At 41.3% G+C, this 22333-nt stretch overlaps 1 protein-coding gene across 11 annotated transcripts in view; it reads left to right on the plus strand.

Moving 5' to 3' along the window:
- The window catches only part of RBMS1 (RNA binding motif single stranded interacting protein 1), a 212328-nt gene that overhangs the window by 70601 nt on the left and 119394 nt on the right, over positions 1-22333 (plus strand). For 2 of the 11 annotated variants that reach the window (XM_060152788.1, XM_060152790.1), the window contains exon 1: positions 9785-10195. The exons of the other annotated variants lie outside the window; for them this stretch is intronic. In XM_060152788.1, the coding sequence (XP_060008771.1) occupies positions 10127-10195 (69 nt within the window). In that variant the 5' untranslated portion in view covers positions 9785-10126. Of the gene's footprint in view, positions 1-9784; positions 10196-22333 lie in introns of those variants that run through there. 11 annotated transcript variants of the gene reach the window in all.

The following is a 22333-nucleotide window of genomic DNA, read 5'->3' on the forward strand; positions in this document are numbered from 1 at the left end:
TCTTTTTCTGTAACTGGGTCATCTCACCTGCTAAGTTATTGCTTTTGATTCACTTTGTCATTTCATATCAGTTTTAAGGGTTGTGATAACCATTTTAGATATATGTCTTTTTATCTGACTTCACATAAAAAAACTTTTATGATTCACATAAAAATTACTTTTCCGATCGGAAGTCCTAGGAAGACTGAGAACTGGTACTCCAGGCCCTGCAAAAAGGTGGAAATCTGTAAGACTCATAGGTTGGAATTGATGCTGTGTGCCAGAGAAACACTGAGTGATCTTTTGAGAGTGCGTGTGTCCATGTGCATGCATTTGTGTGACTGAAAACTTGATACAGAAGTAACAGTCCAGGATGAATGTTCTCAAGTTATGTTCGTAACTGACAACTTTAAAGCACTAATAACAGGAAGTGTGGAGTGGAGAGGTCTGATAAATATCTACAGATTTAGGCTCCTCTCCCTGTAACCTTTCTTATCATATAAATGCACTGTATATCTAAAACACCAGGGGTGTAACTTGAGGTGACTGTGAGGAAATGGCTGAGGAGGGAAGCTGACAGCTCAGTTTGCTCCTTTGTGAGATTACGGTAGAGTTTCTCATTCTGCCTTGTGGAGACTGTGCGCACTGGTGTGATACAGTCAGATCTTGGAAGAACTGAGTGTGTGTCATTTACTTGTAATCACTCAGTAGCTCTGGGTTCTTTAGAAGATTAAAAATGAGTGTTTGAAAAATATATTTCTGGAGCCTAGGCTATGAATAAAAAGAACACGTGTGTGCGTTTGTACGCACTGTGCTCATGTACCTGTGTGCTCTACTACACAGATGCCAAGATTCACTCTTCTCACATTTCAGCATTGCTGAAATCAGAATGCATCTTTTAATTTATGATGTCCTATAATTACTGTTGTCCATTTTTTCAAATGTTAACATCTCAGTAATTGTCAAGCATATTATAATCAGTGGCATCTTAGATTGCACGACATACAGTTTATATCCAAATATTTATAGGAGGCTGATCTCAGAGAGATTTGTAGGACATTTCTCTTTTCCCCAAAAAGTAAAGCAAGAAGATTTATTCTGACAGTAACAGTTGAGGTCAAGAGAGAGAAACCATTTGATTGTGGAATACCATTTCCTTAATAAGTAACATACAAATGCAAAATGCAACATTCATTACAACACCTCTTAGGATCCCAAGTGATCTAAAGATTAGGACGCAAATTCACCATGTTTAATATAATCTGTAAAATGTAGTCTTTAAGATTTGATCGCTCCATTTCTTACGTTCAACTCTTTCTAATTTCAAGTAATCATCATTTTGAAAAGAGGATGCAAATCATCATTTCTGTCATTTGTGTGTGTGTGTGTGTGTGTGTGTCTGTGTAAGAAAGCTACCATTCCTCATGCATTCATGCCTCCAAAAAAATTTACTGCGTGTAAGACAGTAGGTTAAGTAACTCATTAGAGATTTACAGACTGTTTAAGCACTCTTACAAGGTTGTTAAGGCTCAAAATAAGATGACTCCACCCTCACTTTTATGGGTTGGACAGTATAGAATACAGATGAAAGCTGTATGCAAACTATAGAAGAGAAAGACTCTAGTCCTGGGGTAGGAATATAATGAGTAGGTTCAGATTTGGAGGCTGTTTAACAAAGAACCTTCTAATACAAATGACTAAATATGGATAGATTGAATTTATTGTCGGTCGTGGTGTCCAAGGAGAGACAGTAGCATTCATTCTATTATTGTATTATTTCTTGAGTGATTATTATATGTCAGGCACAGGAACTGGCTTTTAATAATTCTTTCCAACCTTGAGGTTCAGCTTCATGACCCAGGTCAAGTCGTTTAACCTACCTGAGGCTTACTCTCCTGTTTAAAAAAAGTGGAGGATGCCTGCCCTGCCTCCTTCCCTGAGACTTTAATGAGATGTACAATAAAGCGTTTTATAAATTGTAACATTTTATAATATGCTATGATATAATATGATATATATGATAGGTCTGAAAAATGTCTTCAGCTATTATCTATTGCTTCCTCCTAGTGCTTCCTCCAACTTAGAAGAATTCAATAGATTTTAACATTCAATAATCCTTTAGTTGAAACTTCATCACATCTGCCACTAGATCAAATATTAGATTGGGAGGTGAAGGAAGGGTGGTTCTGGGAGGATCTGTTTAATGTGTTGTCAGCATTCTCGGAGTGTTCTTCATAGTTTGGAATTAGGAATTGCTGATGTCATGGTCAGTCACATTGTCATGACAATATCAGAATTTCCTCATTTGCCTTCTCTTCTCTTGGGGAGTATCAATTTGCCACAGGTCTGTCATCGGTTTGTCCCATGTGTTAAGTGTATTAGATAACCCAGAACTAGTCATTCTTAAAGACACTTCGGGTGGAGAATTTTTAAAAGCTCCTTATGTAGCCCACTGCAGTACTCTTAACTAAATATTCTACTGCTGGAAAGTTTGCCTTCATGTATCCCCAACTGAATAGAAATTTACTTCTAATTCTGTATTTTGTTGTGTGAACCTTCACATTTATAATTCAGGGGAGAATAGAAAGCTTTTCAGCATCCTCATTTACTTAAAGGATGTTATTAATTATTCTGTTATCCTCCTCTTCAGGTGAAATAAACTAATGTAATGGTCAGCTTAGCAGCTAAGGAGAAAGGAAACTGTTTTGTTGGGGTTTTTTCTCTGTATTTTGAATGCTTTAAATCCTAATTTGTGCTCTGGATCCCAGGTTTTGCATAGACCTTAGTTATGTCTCCCAGACATTTAGGAATGTCTTATACCTTTTATCATTCTTGGCTTATACGAGGGTTTTGTTTGTCCAAGGTATAGTTAGTTGTTCAGTCTGTACTATCCAAATTTTCTAACAGTTAAATTTTACTCATGGAAAGGACACAGTTTTTCCAGGTTTGAATTTTGTTTTTCATGATTTAGAGGTTTGGTTTTTTTTTTGGCTCTAGTTTTCCAAAAATTCTGTTGATTTCCTAAGTACTTTTTGTCTCTTCCCAAGTCATGTAGCCAGAGGTGGATGTGATTAGCTGTTTCCACAGCACATCAGCCCTTCCCTTCCTTATCTCAGCTCTTATCCTTTATACATAGTTTGATCACTACAGTAGATGATTATGTTACTTCCGTCTCTTTAGATAAGCTGTAATTGCAAAAATCACTTAATATCTTTCATAATTTGTAATTTTACTGTAATTCATGGAAAACTCATTGAATTATCTCAAAGTATTTTGAAAAGAAGCACTTATTTTCTTATAGGCTTGCTAAAGGATGGAGAATAACAGCTCTAATACTATATTCCCACAGTCAAAGAATGTAGAGGATTGAGGCATCCATCCAGGTAAATTAGGAAAACAGTAATCCACAATAAATGCAAAATGGAGCTTCTCTTTCTCCTGGTTTCCCAGATAGTTGACTCTCCTTTATTTTGTTATAGAATTTGATCTACAGATACAAATTCAATATAGTGTAAACCAAACGAAAACAAAAATCTTGAATTTTTAATTCATGTAGCTACCCCCAAGATTTTGGTTTTTGGAAAGAATAAGGACCCAAGTACTTATTTTTATAGAAAAACATAGGAAAAGAAGTTTAACGTACAGAGAACCACTATGCCAGAAATTTGAGTGAGATTTGAATTTTATTAACTATTTTGCAAGAACAAGGCTGTAGCTAATTTATGAATAGATGATATCCAAAATTTTTTGAGTGTAAATTATTTGTTTGGAATTTAGAGGATGTTTTGCCACAGAGAGAAATATCCTAAATGATGAATAGGATGTTAGTTGTCCGATAAGCATGTATGAATCCCGTAATGAAACTAATCTCTAATACGATTTTCCACTATTTTTTGAGTGAAATTATATTCTCAGTTTCAGTTCAGGATTCTGGAAATACCTTTCATCTAATCACCATCCCAGCTTTTAGAAGATAGTTCTTTCTGCTTCTCTCCCAACTTCATCCCACCAACTATCCCAGAAAATAAAGCTGGTGGTTGTAAGAGAGGAGTTATATTTTAGCAACTATCAGTTAAATGAGATTTAGGAGCTAGGTTGGGTCAGAATATGTATTTGTACTATTAACTATATGTTCTAATATTGGAAATTTTGCCTTTATGATCAACTGAATGGAAATTCAATGTAATTTCATATCTTTTTAAAAGTGACTTGCCCAAGGTCATATTCATGGTAATTGAAGCTCAGATACACACCCAGGATTGAGCTCTTATGTTTTTCCCTATGGGGTTTGGACTTGAACCATAGATCATAGTAATAATAACGATCACGAGTGTCATTGGAGCTTGGAGACCTGGAGTCAGAGAGACCTAAGTTCAAACCTCAGCTCCATTATGTATTGGATCTGTGGCCTTGGAAAGGTTGCTTAAGCCTCTGAGCCTCAGTTTTCTCTTCTATAAAATGGGCTAATCATTCTCTAATGGTGGGTGGATGTGTGTGTGTTGTGAGTGAATGGGGGGCGGGGGAGAGGAACCTGCTGAGAAATTGCCTAGAATATAGTAGTTACTCAATAAATGACAGGTATTTATTAGTCCATTCAGAGAAGCAGCAGCAGGGCAAAGCCTATTTCTTCTGTTTTGTTCACCAGGATAGGTTTAAGAATCATTAGAATGTTGCTTTTGGTAAGACTCATCAGAATTTGGCTTTGTTTATGTTGTTCTATATGCCTTCTAGGATTATAGCTATAGAGCTATAGTTTTATTACAGTGGTTTCATTTTTATATACATGTGATTTTATATGTATCCAGGGAGACTTTAGGTCTAGAACAAGAATTATAAAATTTAAAAAAACCAAAATAGTAAATAATAGAAAATATTGCTGCTCCTTAAGAAACAAGACACTTTATCAACTCTATTTTGTACCAGGAAAGAACAGAAATTTAAAGAATCTGCTGACCTCATAATTTTTTTTTTCTTTTTCTGTTTTGCTGGGAGCTAGAGGCTTGCGAGCTTTTAAACATAGGTACTCTCAAATGTAAACAATTTTTTTAGCGTGAACTGTTTACACTAACCAATACTATGTGGTTGTATTTTATTCCTTAAAGATTGTAATGTGAAGTAATGTTGGATGAATTCTTCCTCTTCATTCTTTTCTGTTTTTAATGTGATCCAAATAAAAATGGGTGCTTGAAATTATTTAGCAGTGATAGAGGGATAGACGCTGCTACAGGTCTATTCTTTTGTTGATAGCGGTGTTCTATTTTTATCTCATTGGACATCTTCTCTCCCCCTATTTTTTTCCCTTCTTTCAAAGCTTAGCTTTCCCACCACACTTTCTTTGTAGTAATTTTACTCAAAGGCTCCTCTCTTATATGAGGTTCAGTAATGCATGTGTTGGAATGGGGGCTCTCCTAGCCTTTTGATTTTGCTGCTGCCTTCAAGGAGCTCATTGATTAGTGATGATTTCAGCAGCAGTCACCCCAAATCTACGTCCTCTCTCATACCATCCATCTCTCTCCCGCTCTTTTTGTTTTTCTTCTCATCTTCACAGTGCTTCTTTCTGAATGTCCCTCAAACAAAACATTTATACAGCTGAGCTCCCCACACCCATGTTACATCCTGTATTGATCTCTCCCTGCAGTGGACTGGCATAGCACATGATTGTCTAGACCACTTGGCTGGCACTTATCACTTAATGCCTTGCATTTTTCGTGTCCAGCAACTCGGTGCTGTAGAGGTTACGAGTACTCACCTGGGAATTGTAGCATTATTTATAAGGCTTTTTTGAGTCCACAGCATTATAGTGTTGAAGGAGCACAGGACAGGGTCTTTTAACCCTAGCTAAGCCTAGGTTTAAACATTTACTTGCTACTTCCTTGCTCTATGGTTAAGTCAGTCAGTCTTAACTTGTTTTCCTCTCATCTGTAAATGAAGCCTAATAACCCTTCCAACCTCATAGCGTTGCTGTGAAAGTGAAATGAGATGTGAAATTTATAAATGAAAGTCTCATTTTCAGAATGTTTCTGTGGGACAAATATCTTCTCAATTCAAGAGTCTCAGATTGCAGTTATACAAACACTTGGGAGTAGCCAAGTCTCATCTGCTCTACAAGGCTGCAGGCTCCTGCATGTACTGATGGCTCCATCTTTATTATCCTCATTCATAGCCCCCTCCTGCCTCACAGTGTGATCTCTGATACCACTCACAGTCTTCCCATTCATACAGAAATGGCTCTGGTCCAACACACAACCTCTTTAAAGGAAACGGGACAAAAACAAATGTGGGAGAGAAACTTGAGTTCACCTAGCTCTTGAAACAGACCTTCTGTCAGACTTTTTTTTTTCTTAAACCTCTTAGAGTTAAGCCTTAGAAAGCATCTTCATTCTGCCATTCAACACACAGTTCTCTTTACCTAAATTTGCTCTTTTTTTTACTTGTCAATTCCAACTACACCCTTGCTCCTGCTCTTGGATGGACAGCCAGCCTTACTAACATCAGTTATTTACACAGTATACCCACTTAAGTCTACAAACCACCACTCTGAAACCTGGAGACACAATAATGACAGCTGCCATTTATTGAGTTTGGTACTTTTGTTGGAGTACCATAGATACACTTAAGACCGTCAGGGAGGAGTCTGGGACTCAGGTTAACTGACTTGCCCAAAGCCATGTGGCTAGTAAGTGGAAGGCTGAAACGTGCAGCCACCAAATCTGTTGGGCTGTTTTAATTTTGTTCCTTAGATTGCAAAGCCCAGATTCACTTAAGCTCTCTGAGAAAGAGGGGTGGGGCTGGTTAAGTGTACACACGGAGGGGCTGTTGTCAGTCGTAAGAGCCAAAGCAGCTTCAGGGACTCCATCTCACGGCCAAGTGCTCACCCGCTCCTGGCATCTGCTTGCCTCTCCGCTTGCTGCCAGTCAGCTTCCTGTTACTCATAGTTTCTGCTTCCTCATAACCTTGCCTTGCATATGGTTTTGGCTTTTTGTGGCCTCAACTCTACCCCCTGGCACTCTTGCAGTTTCTGCCCCTTTCCTAACTGGAATTTTCTGAATTAAATTCCCAAGGGTGAGGATCTGATTGGCTCCGCTCATTTTTTCAGTCCCAGCCATGTCATAGGTCACTGGCCTATCTGTGGATTGGCTGCCCCTGGGTCAGATTCCCACAACTTCACCCACCAGCTGAGCTGCGGGAGGAGGATGTTGTCTGACCGCCCAGGCAGCAGTCTCAGTTTCCCTTTCAGGAAGATGAGCATCTACAGGGCAGATTCCAAAGCCCTAATTCTTACCATGATAACTTGCAGTTTCTCTGGAATGTTTCCTTACTTTGTCTTAAAACATATTTGTTTCAAAGGTCAATAAACTTTCCCAGATGAATCTCACTAGGATCTATTCCCATAATCATTTATAACTAAGCACTTGTGAATATCTATAATTGAGTATATATACATATATGGTTTCATGTTTCTGTTATTTCTCTTAGGTTGGAATTCTTTGGGCTTTAGTGACTTTGTTACATTTTATATTTTATAGTCTTTGAGGGTGGAAAATCTATCTTCTCCTTTCTTTGCAATGCTTTACCTAGTTAAGTGCGTAGTACCTACCTAACTCTGGAACTTCTGAACCCTGGCTTGTAGACATTGTTTTTAAAAATATACACCTTGAGTTATCTCCTTTTATGTCATACACTATATAGAACAGTGTTTTGTTGCTATTTAGATATCCTTTTTATTCTTAAAAATAGTCCTTTTAATATTTTTAGTATTCTTAGTATATTTTAGTATCTAGTATTAGAATTGCTCTTGTATTCCAATTTAAATTTTATTATCACTTAAAATCATGTCTTATCCCTGTAAAACAATTGCAGGGTATCAAATCAAGTCTTCCCATTCTAGATTAGCACAATATCCAAAGTATCATGACCTTAGAGAAGAGCCATAGAAAAATTAATCTATGCTGTTCTTTTGTGGTTTAGACTGTGGTTTCCTAAGAGACCAGTCATGACAAGTGAGGTTGTACATGGAATTTTTTCCATAGATGACAGGTTTGAACTGCTGGGGTCTTGGGCATTAAGTTCTCAGGAAAAGGCATCTATGACTTGAACAGTTCTACTTAAAACCTTATATTTTATACCTGTGGTAGATAACTTGTGGTAAAAGGTCCCTGTGAGAGGAGGCAGCAAAGGGGCAGCCCAAACAATCGTAAATGCATGCAGTAGCCCGAAATAGCATATATATTAACACAGAACTGAATGTTAGTTGTATTGTTTCTATTAAATCATTTTAAAGAACAAATACGTTTCTGTGAATGTTATCTAGCAAGTTCGTACTTGCCCATTGTGCACCTAGTACTGCACTTAGAGTAAGTTTGCTGCTGCCTTTTTTTTTAATGAAGAGTTAAGAATTTTTTTTTTTATATATATATATATATATAGTTTGTGTATATAGTTGTTTTCAATCAGGTGTGCTTGAGAATGTTGGGAGCCCTTCATCATATGGAGGTGGCTCCCTAGGTCAGCAGTAGGAAGGATATCTAGGATGGATATTTTTTAGTTCCTTGTTGCTGGAAACACCCTTGAATGGTCACAGCTTTGCTAGAAGACTCGGTTTCCATAGGGGACACTTTGTTTTCCTTATGGCAGCCAGAAGTTGAGAGCCTTCACTTCTTAGCCGAGTTAGGCTTTTTCATTATCATGGCAGATGGCCCTTTCCAGGAAGGCGTTAGAGGCCAGAGGCCAAGGAAGAACGCTGTAATATTGACCGCTTAGTGCGGTAATATAACCCTGTAATAGTCACTGCTGAACAGGCCAGCTGTCCCAGTGGCCCATCCACAGACCACGGGGCTCTTGCCGGTGGGACTTGCTGTAGAGGCCGTCTGCCTTGCACAGGTTCTAGGCTAGATACACTAACGAACGCAAAGGCGATCCAGAAAAAAAGGCGGGGGGCATCTTGAGTCGCCTTAATTTCAATTGAAAAACAAAGGAAACTACCTCCTCACTTTGTCCCTGTTTTGCAGTTTCTGTGTCCCTTCAATAGAACACATTTGTGTCGCATCTCATAATTAACATATAGAAGGATCACACACTTCCAGTTTTCGGGAAGGCTTACTAAACCGATGGATTGAAATGATTTTCGCTATTTGACTTTGGCATCTTGAAGGTAAGCTTGCCAACTCTGGCATAGGAATGAAGTACGAACTTTACCGTGCGTTTTTGCGGTTAGGGGGTGGGGAGTGGAGACATTTTCTCTGCTAAAATTTTAGCGTGCGAATTGGGGGAACGGGGATTTGCAGAGGTTTGATGGAAGGCTGGTTTGTTCGTTGAAGTAGGAGTGATTGCCCGCACCTTTTCTGGGGGAGTGGACGGTCGGGGGGATAGTTTGGAAGGGTGAAAGAGAAAAAGAAGACTTGGGACCAGTTGGCTTCCTACCCAGGTGTTAGCGTGATCCCCGGCGCGGTGCCCTGAAAAGGGGCTTCGAGCCCGGGTGCAAAGCTGCCGCGGGTGCTGAAGCCAAGAGCCGAGGGGGAAAAAAGAAAAGACGAGGGGGGTGGGTACTCCAAGGAATGTGCGGCATGCGGGGAGCCAGACCCAACCATTGCACCAGAGCGGGGGCGCCGGTGGCTCCCCGGGCCGCGCGGCCCCCGCTGCGGCCCCGAGCCCGGGAGGGAGCGCCCGGGGGCCAGCCGGCCGGCTGGGCGGCGGGCGCGGCGCCGGGCGGGAGGGCGGGGAGGCGCGGGTGGGCCTGGGCGCGGCGCGAGGCGGTGCGCGGCCGCCTCCCCGCCCCCGGCCGGCGCGCTCTCGGGGCGGTGGTTGAGGCCGCGGGAGGTGGGGACGCGGCGGCGCTGCTCCTCCGCCGCCGCCGGGAGAGTCCGCGGCGCCGCCAGCTCCGCGCGCGAACTCCCGTCCATGGCACGCAGGGCGGCGGCCGCCGGAGCTGCCAGAGTCCTGCCTGCCGCCGCCGCGCCGCACTTTTAGGAGAGTCCGGAGGTCGAGGGCGGAGGAGAAGTCAGCCCGAAGCTGCAGCCCCCGCCGGCCGCCGCCGCGCGGCGAGAGGGAGTTCCCAGAGCGGCCGCGGCCCCGGCCGGCCCCCTCCCTGCGCCCTCCCCCTCGCAGCGAGGCTGCCCCGCGCCCGCGCCCGCCGCCCGCGCCCGCCGCGATGATCTTCCCCAGCAGCAGCGGCAACCCTGGGGGCAGCAGCAGCTGCAGGACGCCCTATCGCAAGCAGGTGAGGCGGCGGCGGGGATGCCGCGGGGAGGCCGGCCGCCCCGCTCTACAAAGGGTGGCAGCGCTCGGCCGGACTCCGCGGTCGTCCTCGGAGGGACCGGGCCGGGCGGTGACCTTGTTTCGCAGGAGGCGGCCCGCGGGGACGGCTCGGGCCGGTGACCTTAGCCGGGGAGATGCCCTCGCCCCCTCCGGCCGGGCCGGGCGGGACGCGGAGGAAGGGGAAGGGGCGGCGGCGCGGCGAGAGCAGGAGCGCGCCGGGGGCTTCGCCCAGCTCTGCAACAAGTTTGGGTTTTTTTCCGGAAACCTTTGTGTGTGGAAGAGTACGATAATAAGTCTTAAGATTGGGATACAACAATCTTCACTTGGAACCTCAAAGAACCTGCCCGATTCGTACGAAACCCGGAAGACCTGTGTGTGTGTGTGTGTGTGTGTGTGTGTTGTGTGTGTGTGTGTGTGTGTGTGTGTTCGCGCTCGCTCCCCCTCCCATTTATATATTAAAAAAAAAGAAAAGAAAAAGAAACAGGAACTTCTACTGTCACTTTCTCAAGGTTTTCAGTTTTCAGCAGCACAGGGAAATCCTGTGACATCCTAGTTGCAGAGATACTTGGATAAGCCTGAGTCATACACATGCCTTTTCCTATTTTAATACCGTTTCATACATTTTTTAACAGATTGAACTCCAAAGGCACTTTAGTGGTTAGATCAAAATCCCCTGCCGGGAAAAGGAGTGGAGCTGGAAGCTTATAGTCATGGCCTTTTGTTTTGTTTTTCATCTTTGTTTTTAAAAGAAGGTTACTGAAGCCATGTTGTGGTAAATCTCACGGAGGCTTTCAGCAGCAGCATTAACAAGACCTAGCTTTAAATTATGTAAAAAATGTGCAGGTCTGTTTAGAAAAGGTTAAACTGATTTAGAGGTCGGTGGCAAGATGCTTGTTGAGAAAACAAAAACACGATTGCAGATATTTTTCTTCCATAATCTCTTGTCTACATCCTTAGCCACTGAGACAAATCAATTAAGTTATTATCCCAATAATGATTCAATCAAACTGTATCCTTCCATGCAGACCATGGCTCTGTTAAGATCATGACAGATGACAGTGATGCCTGGTGGCTTTCCTAAAGGCGTTCACAGGATTATTGATTATGTTTAGTCCTTTTTGTTCTCAAAGTCATTTTGGGGGGTGGGGTAGGGAGGGCACTCTTACTATAAGTATATCTGAAAATGATGCTAATTTTCTGATACGATGACTGTCAAAAAGTATTGTTTTCTGGTGTTTGGTTCTTTCACTTGTTAGCTTTCCCTTACAAAGACAGTAAACACACCTGGTCTGTATGCCCTTGCTTTCCAAGTCAATGGAACTTTTACCTGGTTTAAGAAAAGCCCCTTCCTTTAATTTTTTTTTAAAAAAAAATCTGCATTTGTGACTTGGCTGAAGTATATACTAAAATTTGTCAAGATTCAGAAGCTGGCATCTCTAAAATCTCTTCATGTGGCCTCATTTAAAATAAATGCCCTCAGATCCAGTACACTTGCATCGACTTCATAAATGAAGCCAATTTACAATAAATATTCTCCTGAATCCTCCCCCCGCCCCACCTCCCTCTACCTGAAAAGATGGCTAATTATGTAAGGGCCTTGTGTATTCATTTATTTGTTGTCGGAACCCGGTGGGGTGTTAGCTCTGAAATGGGGAAAAGGCTCTGAGGGCGAGGCCTTTTGCTGTGAGGGGCTGGAGGTTTTGTGTGTGGAGGGGGACAGCCTGCTGGTCTGGAGCACGCTGATAAGATGCTCTTCTTTTCACTAGGCTCTCCTTAGATTCAGAGACTAAAAGGGCTGACTGAATCAGAAAAACAAACAGACTTTCTTTTTTCTATAGGCGAAGAAAGAAATGAATGTGTAGGCATTATACAGACACAAGACCCCGGGTACCAGTGGTATTTGAGTCAAAGGTTTCTTTTGTTAGTATTTAGCCATTCACTGGGAAAGCACACTTCCAGCAAGGGGACCTGGTTACCATGAGTGACTTTGTGATCTCATCCTGGCTTAGTCTAAATGGGAAGTCTAATTAATGCTTTTTATAAGATTTTGTGACATTAAGCTTGCACCTTTCAGTTCACGTTAGTTTGTTCATTTTGATGAAAGAATAGGTCCATTTTAGGTTTATAAGGCAGTTTGATTTTAATCTAGAAATATATGATCAGCTGTTAGAGCTGATTTCAGATAGTTTGCCTGAAGAAAACACTGAATGCGAGGAATACTTAAAAATCACCTTTGGAAAAAAAAATAAGTTGGAGTCACGCTTGTATTATACATATATATTAATAGTGGCAAACCATCACTGAGCATCTTATAGCCTGTGGGTTGCTGAGAACCACCCAGCTATAGGTGGGTTAACTCATTTAGTCATCTTGACAGGCCTGTGAGGTAGGTAATGGTAATATCTCCATTTTACAGTTAAGAAAACTGAGGCATAGATTAAGTACCGTACTCAGTCTGTATGACCCAAAGTGCAGAGCCAGGCTTTGGCAGTCAAGCTCTTAAGACAGCCACAGTACGGCAGCTTGCTTATTTCGTGCACATCTCAATGAAAACTCATCCAGAGCTTCTCTGCATCACTGCCCGTCACCCTTCTAGTCTCAAAAGTCTGGTTTAGGGATTCCTCCCACCTATCTGGGCCATGGACAGGTGCAGGGAGGTGGTGGTGAGGAAGGAGTTGCAGGTGAAGGAAGATGCTGTGAATGACATGGACAGTGGGTTCGTGATATTTGGGATCGGCATTGATGTTAAAGGATTGCTTTACAGAGTGATTGTACGATTTCTTCTTAAAACTTTACAAATATAGGAGTCAGCCAGTTTCAGTTAAACAGAGGTGGGTGGTGCTTATTCCCCTCCTGCCCCACGTTGTGTATCGAGGACGTCAAGGAGCACTGATCTCCGGCATCATTTAGGATTTTCCTGCATCACAGGCCTATGAGCATGTTAGAAATACATCTGCTCGGCTCAGGTCAGAGTAAGATGCTTTGAGTGGGTGATAACCTAGACAAAGATTGTTGGTTCTAGTCTCAGTGGAGAAATGTGTATGGCCTATGATTGTTGACTGTGACGTGCAGATGCAGGATATTCGTCAAGCAAATCCAGTCTGTATGAGAACACCGCCACAAGCAAAATGAAAGCCCTTTAGTAGGACTTCTGTAGTTGTGAAAATATTTTTAGTATGTCTCAAAAGAAAAAGTGCTTTCCTTTAATTAGAGAAGATAAATATTTCCATTTTATTTTGAATTCTTTTATTAGCTGCTTTCCCCTTCCTGTTTCCTTACTTCCATTTCGGAACTGCTTTTCTTGAAGTAGTTGATTCAGTGATGTCATATACTTGGTTTTTACAAATTGAGGTGTGTAGCAAGTACTTTTTTGTCTAGTGGTTTGCAGTGGGGTCTTTGGGGTCGGGGAGTGCATATAAGAATTTTCGTGTGTGTGTGTGTGTGTGTGTGTGTGTGTGTGTGTGTGTGTGTTTCTTTTCAAATGATCTTGCCAACCAATAGCTGTACTTGTTAAGTGTTGCTAAAACTTTTGATGAGTGAAGTACTTATCTCCCCAGTTTAAATAGATTTACATAGTTTGCTGCTTTCTTGAAGATTAACTGGGTGTAGCTGCACGTGAAGAATTCAACAGTGATTCAGTGTTTGGCCTTGTTAGAGGATGACATACAAAGCTGTTGATTAATCCTCTTCAAGCAGTTTCTGTTCACAGCAATTTATGTGTAGTAGATTGGGTTTTGTTAAAGTTTGAAGATTAAAGTGTTCAGAGAAATGTTTAAATGAACACTGTCTGAGCCAGTCCCAATTTGTTGTCGTTTTAAAAGAAGGTAAACCTACTCAAGCCACGGAAATTGGAGGTTTAGGGGAAATTAGCAGAAAATTAAATTGGTGTACATAAAAAGGTCTTGTCCTGTTTTGGGATTAGGCTATTTCAGTGTGTTTGTGATTCAGTGGTGCTTGCGCGTCAAGGTAACCGTTTGAAATATGTAACCATGGCCGTTTGAAAAGTACGGAATTCGCCATCATCAGTGATCGTCCAGGTTTTCCGCTAGGCATCCCTTTTGGCATCTCACTACATTTTCCATAGTTCGCTTCAGGTTTTGAACACGTTTCTCGTTTTTGTTCTTTCCTTCCTTTTAGAGACTGCTGTCAGCTGGGCTCATCATATATTGGTAATACTTTCTGAGCCCTTTCTTGGGGTGGGCGGGAACAGGGGGAGTCAGTCTTTCCAAGTTTCTGAGAATATATTTCCAAAGCACTCTGCCAATAAATAAATATTTAAAGATGTATATGATATCCCTTCCCAACCTCAGCTATATTTAATCTTCACAACATCCATATAAAGTGGGAAAAGGTCAGGAATTTTGAGGCAGTGAATTTAAATGGCCTAGTTGGTGAAAGCTCAGGTCTCTGGAGTCAAGGGTTCTGTCAGCTACCAGAAAAAAGAGAAGGAAGCTCGGTCCAGAACAGCTGTAGCCCTACTACACTTCCCTTTACTTGGCCTCCCAAAGACATGTGGCACACAGAGCATCCCAGATTTCAGCTTTGGGAATTGTAGCTTTGTAATTTATTAGTGTTTTTTGTTTGTTTCATAAAGGCCTTTGCTCTAGGGTTCTCAGATAGCGTACGGGACACCAACTTAAATTGGAATTTCAGATAAACAAATGAATAATATTTTAGTATAAGCACGTCCCAAATATTGTGCGGTACTGTGTGTTTTTATTTGCGAAATCCAGCAATCCTATCTGTGGGGAACCCAACTCACTTTTTAAAACGAGTTATAAAAGAAATCGTAATTATAAACCATATTATTCCCATGTTTTCCTCCAAAAATCTTGCCTCTTAGCATATTCCTTGAGCCCTGGTAACGCCGATTTCACATCTTAACTTCTTTAACCATCACTCAACCTAATTGAAAGAGACCCCGTCTTAAGTTCTGGCTCTGTGTCTTGCATGCTTTTTCACTTAACCTCCCAAAGCCTCACTTTCTGTTAAATAAAGATAATAGTGCCCACTCCACAGGGTTGTTGTTGTTAATCCTTCTAAGGTGTTATTATTATTAATGTCCCAACAGAGCAAGCAACAGCGGGTGGTCCTGGGAGGCTCTGTGTGATCCTGGGAGACCTTGACACAGCCTCTAAGAATGGACTTTGTTTAGAAAGTGGGGGCAGCCCCCAAAAGGGTAAGGATCTGGAGCTTGAAAACGAGACTGTCAACCACATAAAAAAAAAAAAATCCAAAAAGAAATAGAAAAGAGCATCCCACCATATTTCAGAACAGTTGTTCCTGTATTATGCTCTTGTTAGCAGAGTTTGCCTTCCCTTTGGGGAAAGAAAGCCTTTCAACCCTCTGTTCTTTATTTTATGCAAATATATGATTGGAGAAGGAAAGAAAGAGCATTAATCACTCTTGTTGATGAAAAATGCTACCTTTTAATTTGCTCGAAAATGGACGGATTTGATTATTAGTATATGCGTGATGATTTCCTGAATTCTTTCCTTTGTCTTGTTGGTTTTCACAGATGCCATCTTTGCCTTTCTCAGAAAAATAAACATTGTTTTTCTCCTTGGACATCTGTAGGTGTTTGGTGGGTGTTTGTTTTTAAACTCGCATCTGTAGAGAATGCTTTGCTTTAATACATTGGAAAAGCTTAGTAAATTTTAAAATAGGATAGACATACCATGAGGAAGGAAGTCATAAGCTTTTCCTGAAATTAGGACAAGGTGAAAAAATTAAATGGGGCAGACTAAATTCTGTATTAAAATAATGAATCAATGTAGCTATTGTTGTTTAACGCCTATTAAATGGCAGCAGCCACAACAGAACGTGGTGTTAAACACAGCAGTGCTCTAATAGATAGAAATGTACTTTGACTCCACTTTATTCATTTAAACATACGGACTTACAAAGCAGTGTAACGTAAACGGGGGAAAATTGTATTTGCATTTGTTAATTGTGCATCCAATACAGCCTCAAAAAATGCATGAATAAAAAAAGACTGGAAGGAAATATGCCAAAATATTAAAAGGTGTTTTCCTCTGTTGGTAGATGGAATCACGAATGACTTATTTTTTGTGATTCTCTTTACATTTATTTTTCGGCCTTCCAGTCCCCCTTGTTCCCCACCTGAACGTGCAGTCCCTTCGGTTATCAAGAAAAAGATAAAGTGGAAAGAATATAGAAAATTGTATTATTTTTAATGTTTAAAAATTGCAGTGAAAACCCAATCCTCATGTCATTGAGGATTTCAGCATAGCATGTAGGTGTTACTTGTTTCTGTGCCTGAGCTTTGAGATACCGTCCTTTACTATTCTTTATGAATTTCTGTTTTTATTTTTACTGCCAATTCCTGTATCACATTTTTGGAAATCACCTGGTTCTGACAGATAGTTTTTGTATGTATGAACTTAGTATTTTCCCATTTTATACATACTCGACACGACTTCTGTACTTTTTAAAAAACACTTTTAAGACACCAACTTATATGCGTCAGCAAGGAGAAAATGTAGCTATATATATGGAATTTCATATGCTAAAGTATTTTTCACGGAAGGAGTTATTTTAAATATTGAAGAATTACCGCTGTTTTCTCTGTTGTCATTTGACTTACAGGTGCATTTAAATACAGCTGTTTGGTGGACAAATTCCCCCTCATATAATTTCTGTATTGAACGTGAAAAACCAGGACTGTTCTACCACTCATGTCATAATCCTTTGGATTTATTTATTATGAATACTCATAGCTGCCTTCGTCACACAACGTCCTTTTCATTGTAGCTTTTTGAAAGGGCAGTGGGGTGAGAGGCGTGGCTTCCTTACAGGCAGCTGTCATTTATAATGGGACAGTTTCTGTAAGAAACACACGGTACAGATCATGTCTGCACTTTAGAAGCTGTTGTTACTGTGTAACACAGGGGGGATTTTCAGTATATCAGGGAGTTTTGGCTGTGCTCTATAGAGGCTACAAGACTTCAGAGTGAAAGGAGGAGAGAGCACTGAAGGGAGGAAGAAAGAGGTGGGGGGTGTCTGAGGGAGAGAGAGAGAGAGAGAGAGAGAGAGAGAGAGAGAAGGAAAGCAGTATTGCTGTGTTAGCTTCTCACTTTAGTGGTTGACACGCCACTTTACAAAATGTGTTTGTTTCATTGTTTTGATGCCCTGTAGGTTGGGTGCGATATGTAGCCTCATTGTTTTGTATTATCTGAGATTCTTAGATCCCATTTTTTTCTGCATAGGATTCCCATCACCTAGAATTTCCTTTCAGCTCTGTTCTAAAACAAGATCTCTGTCTCTCCACTTCCAGGAACTGCCTAAAAAAACATCACCCTTTCGGAAGACCATTTATGATCAACCCAACCCTATGTATTCAGATATTCTAGAAACAATGTTGTCTCCACTTTCTCTGTCTGTATTCTCAGTTTTATAAGTCAAATGCCCAACAGGCCAGCTCCAAGGGAGTGGATATGTCCTTTTGTTTAACTGAAAGTTTAACAGCGACTCAGAAACATTGAGTCAAATAATTACTGAGTGTGTAGCATAAGTTGAGTTGGGAATGTCATTCTGGAGGAAGTAAACGGGTGACACGCAGAAGGTACACTGTTGCTCGTTAAGGGAGAGGCTGGGTGGGGGGAAGCCAGTTTAGCTAGCACCTCAAACAGCTGAGAGATGGTGAGGACCCAAAAGAAGGCAGTTACATTGTGGACAGGAGGAACAACCAAATTTTATAGACATTGGAGGACATAAAGCCCCTAAAATTGTATGTAAAATGTGGCGTACATCCGCTGTTTCCTGAGGAGACGTTCGTAGCTTTCATCAGTTTGCAGTTTGCCGAAGGGATTTGTGCCCTCCAAAAGAATTTATGACTGCATGTGGAAATGGAGGAGGACAACTTAAAGATGGTGCCAAGATTTCTAACTCAGGAGGCAGGTTGCCTCATGGAAGGTGACGTTTCAGGTGGAAGGAACATTACAGCAAAGATTTGAAGATAGAAGACATGGGCTTTTCTAGGGGAAGATTGAGAAATTCAGGTGAGCTGTACTGCAGGGTAGAGGTTGGAGGACAGAGCAGGGATAGGGTCAAGCTTGCTGAAGTGGATGCAAGGAGAGCCTGAGTTTAAAGGTGTTGTAATAGTTGAAGTAAAGCTGTGAAATGGAGTAACGGCAGTGTGAATGTATTAGATGGGGTGGATTCAAGTTATTGTACAGAGTTGGCGATTGCTTGGGTGGGGAGTGGACAGTGTTCGTAAAAAAAGAGTCCTAGGTCTCTTGTCTGAAATGATTGGAAAAATAAAAAGTTTCTGCAAAAGTACTTGCTCTGGTCTCAGTGATTAGGTGGAATCCAGCCATTCTCCTATAGGGATCGTCTACAATTTTTTTAGGCGTTAAATTGGGGGCAGGGGAGTGCTAAATTCTACTGGTATTCAAAGTCCAGACACCAAGAATACAAAAGGTCCTTCTGTATCCATGTTAGTCTCATAAGGAAGAATCGTCCAGCCCTGAAAGGCTAGTAGCACCCAGTGCGAACCACATGAAGTACTCTTTCTGGATCCAGGAGATTGTTGTAAATATTTTTTTTTACTGCGACCCTGGGATTGTCTTAAAGTCAGTATAGAGGCTGTGTCACATGGGTGTGTAGATTTCCATGTTTGGCCTGGATCCTCACATTCTTTGGAGTGGAGTACTTATCCAGCAGATCTTTTTCTTGATAGTATATGTCATCAATAACATCTGTAGTATAACAAGTGCATTGGTTATATTAAATACTCCCACCTCAACAGGAGTATGAAAGACGGCAGGTTGGATGGTGAACGGGTTAGAGAATTCACCCTACCACAGTAAATTAGTTTCTGAGGAAAAGCCATAAGCTTGGTTTGACCATTTTAATTTGGCCACGTGAATCACACGTTACCACCCTTCCTACCAACCAAGTGCAGGCGGGAATTTCCAGCAAGAAATACAGAACTAGAGTTTTGGGCAGGAAGCTCAGGACCTCCTGCAACTTAATAGGTGGCACATTGGGAACAGGTTAAAGCAGTTCAGGAAGAGAAGGTGTCCAGAAGAATCTGGAGAGACCTGGGGAGCATAGATTCTGTAGTGGGAAGGAGGAAGAGCCTTAGGCAAAGAAGGGGAAAGAAATGGCAAAATGCTGGGAGAATCAAGAGAGTATCACAGAAGCCCAAGAAGAGCAGAGTTTCTAGCAGAGCTGGTCAGCTCTGTTAAGTGTTGCCTAGAGGTTAAGGAAGGTAAAGGCGAAGTAGAGGCCATTGGAAATGTCCGTTGGGAGGTCTTTGAAAGTCTTTGAGACAGAAGTTTCAGTAGAGTAGTCTGTGTGTGGTGGGCAGGGAAGGGAGCAGGGGTGAACGTGGTAGAAAGTACATTCCAAAGGGTTTAAGGAATGCATGAGTGAAGAGGGTGTGTCTTTAGAAAAACTGGGTGTCAAAGGAAAGAGTCCCTTCAGACAATCTTGAGGCAAGATTATCTTAGCATCTGACTGGTTGTAGGTAGAGCAAGGTGATAGAAAACAGGGACTAGTTGGAACTAGGTCTTTTTTTTTTAAAGAAAGATTGAGGTTAGTCTTACAGGAAAGGAGAGAGTTTCCTGACAGTGATACAGGAAGGAGGAGATTGATTATGCTAGAGATGTTAGGAGGAGGAAGGAGGCCAGTGAAGCTCAACCTTTTAAAAGCCTACATTTCAGTAAAGAGGTTAGGTCGTCTGTTACGATTTAAAAAAAAAAAAAAGAAAAGATTCTAGGCCTAAAGAGTGTGACAGAAGATTTGGAGTAATCGCTCTTGGGAATTTGGTGAGCATTCAAATAGAGACGAGTAAAAGGATGCCTAAGCTGTAGCGAGGGCCCCTGGGAGTGCAGGGGTCTGAGTTGGCAGGGTATTTTGACCCTTCTCCCACAAGAAATGAGGGAAAGCATCTGGGTAATGAATTTATGTAGGGTTTGGCATTGGTAAAGGGATTAGGTATGAAAATCGAGAGTATCCTGATGAACATTAAGGAGACAGGTGAACATTACTCAGCCATAAAAAGAAACGAAATTGAGTTATTTGGAGTGAGGTGGATGGACCTAGAGTCTGTCATACGGAGCGAAGTAAGTCAGAAAGAGGAAAACAAATACCGTATGCTAACACATATATGGAATCTAAAAAAAAAAAAGGTTCTGATGAACCTAGGGGCAGGACAGGAATAAAGACACAGACGTAGAGAATGGACTTGAGGACACGGAGAGGGGGAAGGGTAAGCTGGGACGAAGTGAGAGAGTAACATTGACGTATAGACGCTACCAAATGTAAAATAGATAGCTAGTGGGAAGCAGCCGCATAGCACAGGGAGATCAGCTCGGTGCTTTGTGACCACCTAGAGGGGTGGGATAGGGAGGGTGGGAGGGAGACGCAGAGGGAGGGGATATGGGGATATATGTATACATATAGTTGATTCACTTTGTTATACAGAAGAAACTAACACAACATTGTAAAGCAATTTTACTCCTATAAAGATGTTAAAAAAAGACAGGTGAAATCAAGAGAGGCACTGAACTTTGAGAACAGGGAGGGTCCTGGAGATTCTGATAAGATAAAAAGGAAAGTCCCTGGGAGTGAGGGAAGGAGAGTGATCAGAGAGGAAACTCCATGGTCAAGATCTTGAAGGTGTAGTCGTTCCAGGATCTTAACCTTTTAGAGTTATTGGGATGATTAAATGAGATGATACAGATGTGTCTGCCTGGCATGCCAGAAATGCTCAAGTGGTGATAATTATTAAGATGTGGCTCTCATATAATTTATACCTCCCTATAACCATTGTTCAAATATTCGTGTAAATCAAATCATATTTCAAACAGACTTCAACCACGAACCAAAATAATATATATCTTTTAACTGCACCACAAGCCCAAATTAAGTTTTAAAATATACTATCAAACTATTTCAGAACATCTTAAGTTGCTTTTAAAGAAAAAAAGGTGGACAGGGGTGTGGATCCCAGCTTCATCATTTATTAGTTCTATTACTGTGAACACATTTCTTAAATTTCCTGCGTCTTGATTTCCTCAGTGACAAAACGAGATAAAATAATTAATGTTATTGAGATGATTGGATGAAGTCATATATGTGACAGCACTTGACTCATCATCTGTCACAGGTGCTCTGTCTGCTTCCCTTCTTCCTTGCGGTGTCGCCTAACAAGTCAGTTCACACAAGAGGATCTCGGCGGATGGGTCACAAAATGATAATAGTGGTAGAAGATTGTGATTCTGTTCATGAGCAGAAAATACTTTGTTAGGAGAAAGCTCTAGAAGGGAAACTCAGTTCTCATTGATAAATGGAAATGATTCTTCCATTGTCCTTGACTTCCTAGAGTAAAAGATCAAGGAGTTAAAGTAAGATAAAGTGCTTTATGACAGACACTACAGAGATGTTGTTATGGATTCTGAAATGGGTGCCCTTAAACTATTACATGAGTATTTTGTTTTCTTCAGCGTGTGATTTGAAGTTTATGAAGTCTGTTGTTCAAAGCCACTTTTCCCAAATTGTGTTCACTAAGATCCTGGGGTTCTATTAAATGTTAAAAGTGTTCCAGGAATTGAAATATTCAGTGTTCAAAGAAACTTGGGAAACACTACGAACTATATAGTATTGTTGTCTTAGAGAGTAACAGTGGAAATCGCATTGAAAAGTCTGAGAAATCCTGCAGTACAGACATTTGTCCAACTTTGTGTATCTCATTGTTTCCTAGAATTATTTGATCATGGTACCTAGAATATTGACTAGCTATATTCTGTGGAACAGTTTGGGAAACACTTATTTAAAGGAACCTTTTGCATTTTAGAGTTGGAAGGGACCTTAGAGATCATCTAGTCCAGCCCTTGTAATTTACCCCTAAGGAAATTATAATCCAGAGACATCGAACGATTTGTTCAAAATCTCACAGCTCAAAAAGCCTAGGTCTTCTGACCCTGAATCCTCCACCATTCTACCTTCAGAGTCTTGGCTTTTCCAAGTGTGGCACACCCTTGCACCAGTGTTTTCAGAATCGCTTTCATATGAGGTGTTTTATTATTCTCTGAACAACTAAGTCCTTAGGGATGGTATGTTGCATGTTACT

Source organism: Lagenorhynchus albirostris, chromosome 6 (genome assembly GCF_949774975.1).
Source record: "Lagenorhynchus albirostris chromosome 6, mLagAlb1.1, whole genome shotgun sequence".
In the NCBI taxonomy this organism is placed as follows: domain Eukaryota; kingdom Metazoa; phylum Chordata; class Mammalia; order Artiodactyla; family Delphinidae; genus Lagenorhynchus; species Lagenorhynchus albirostris.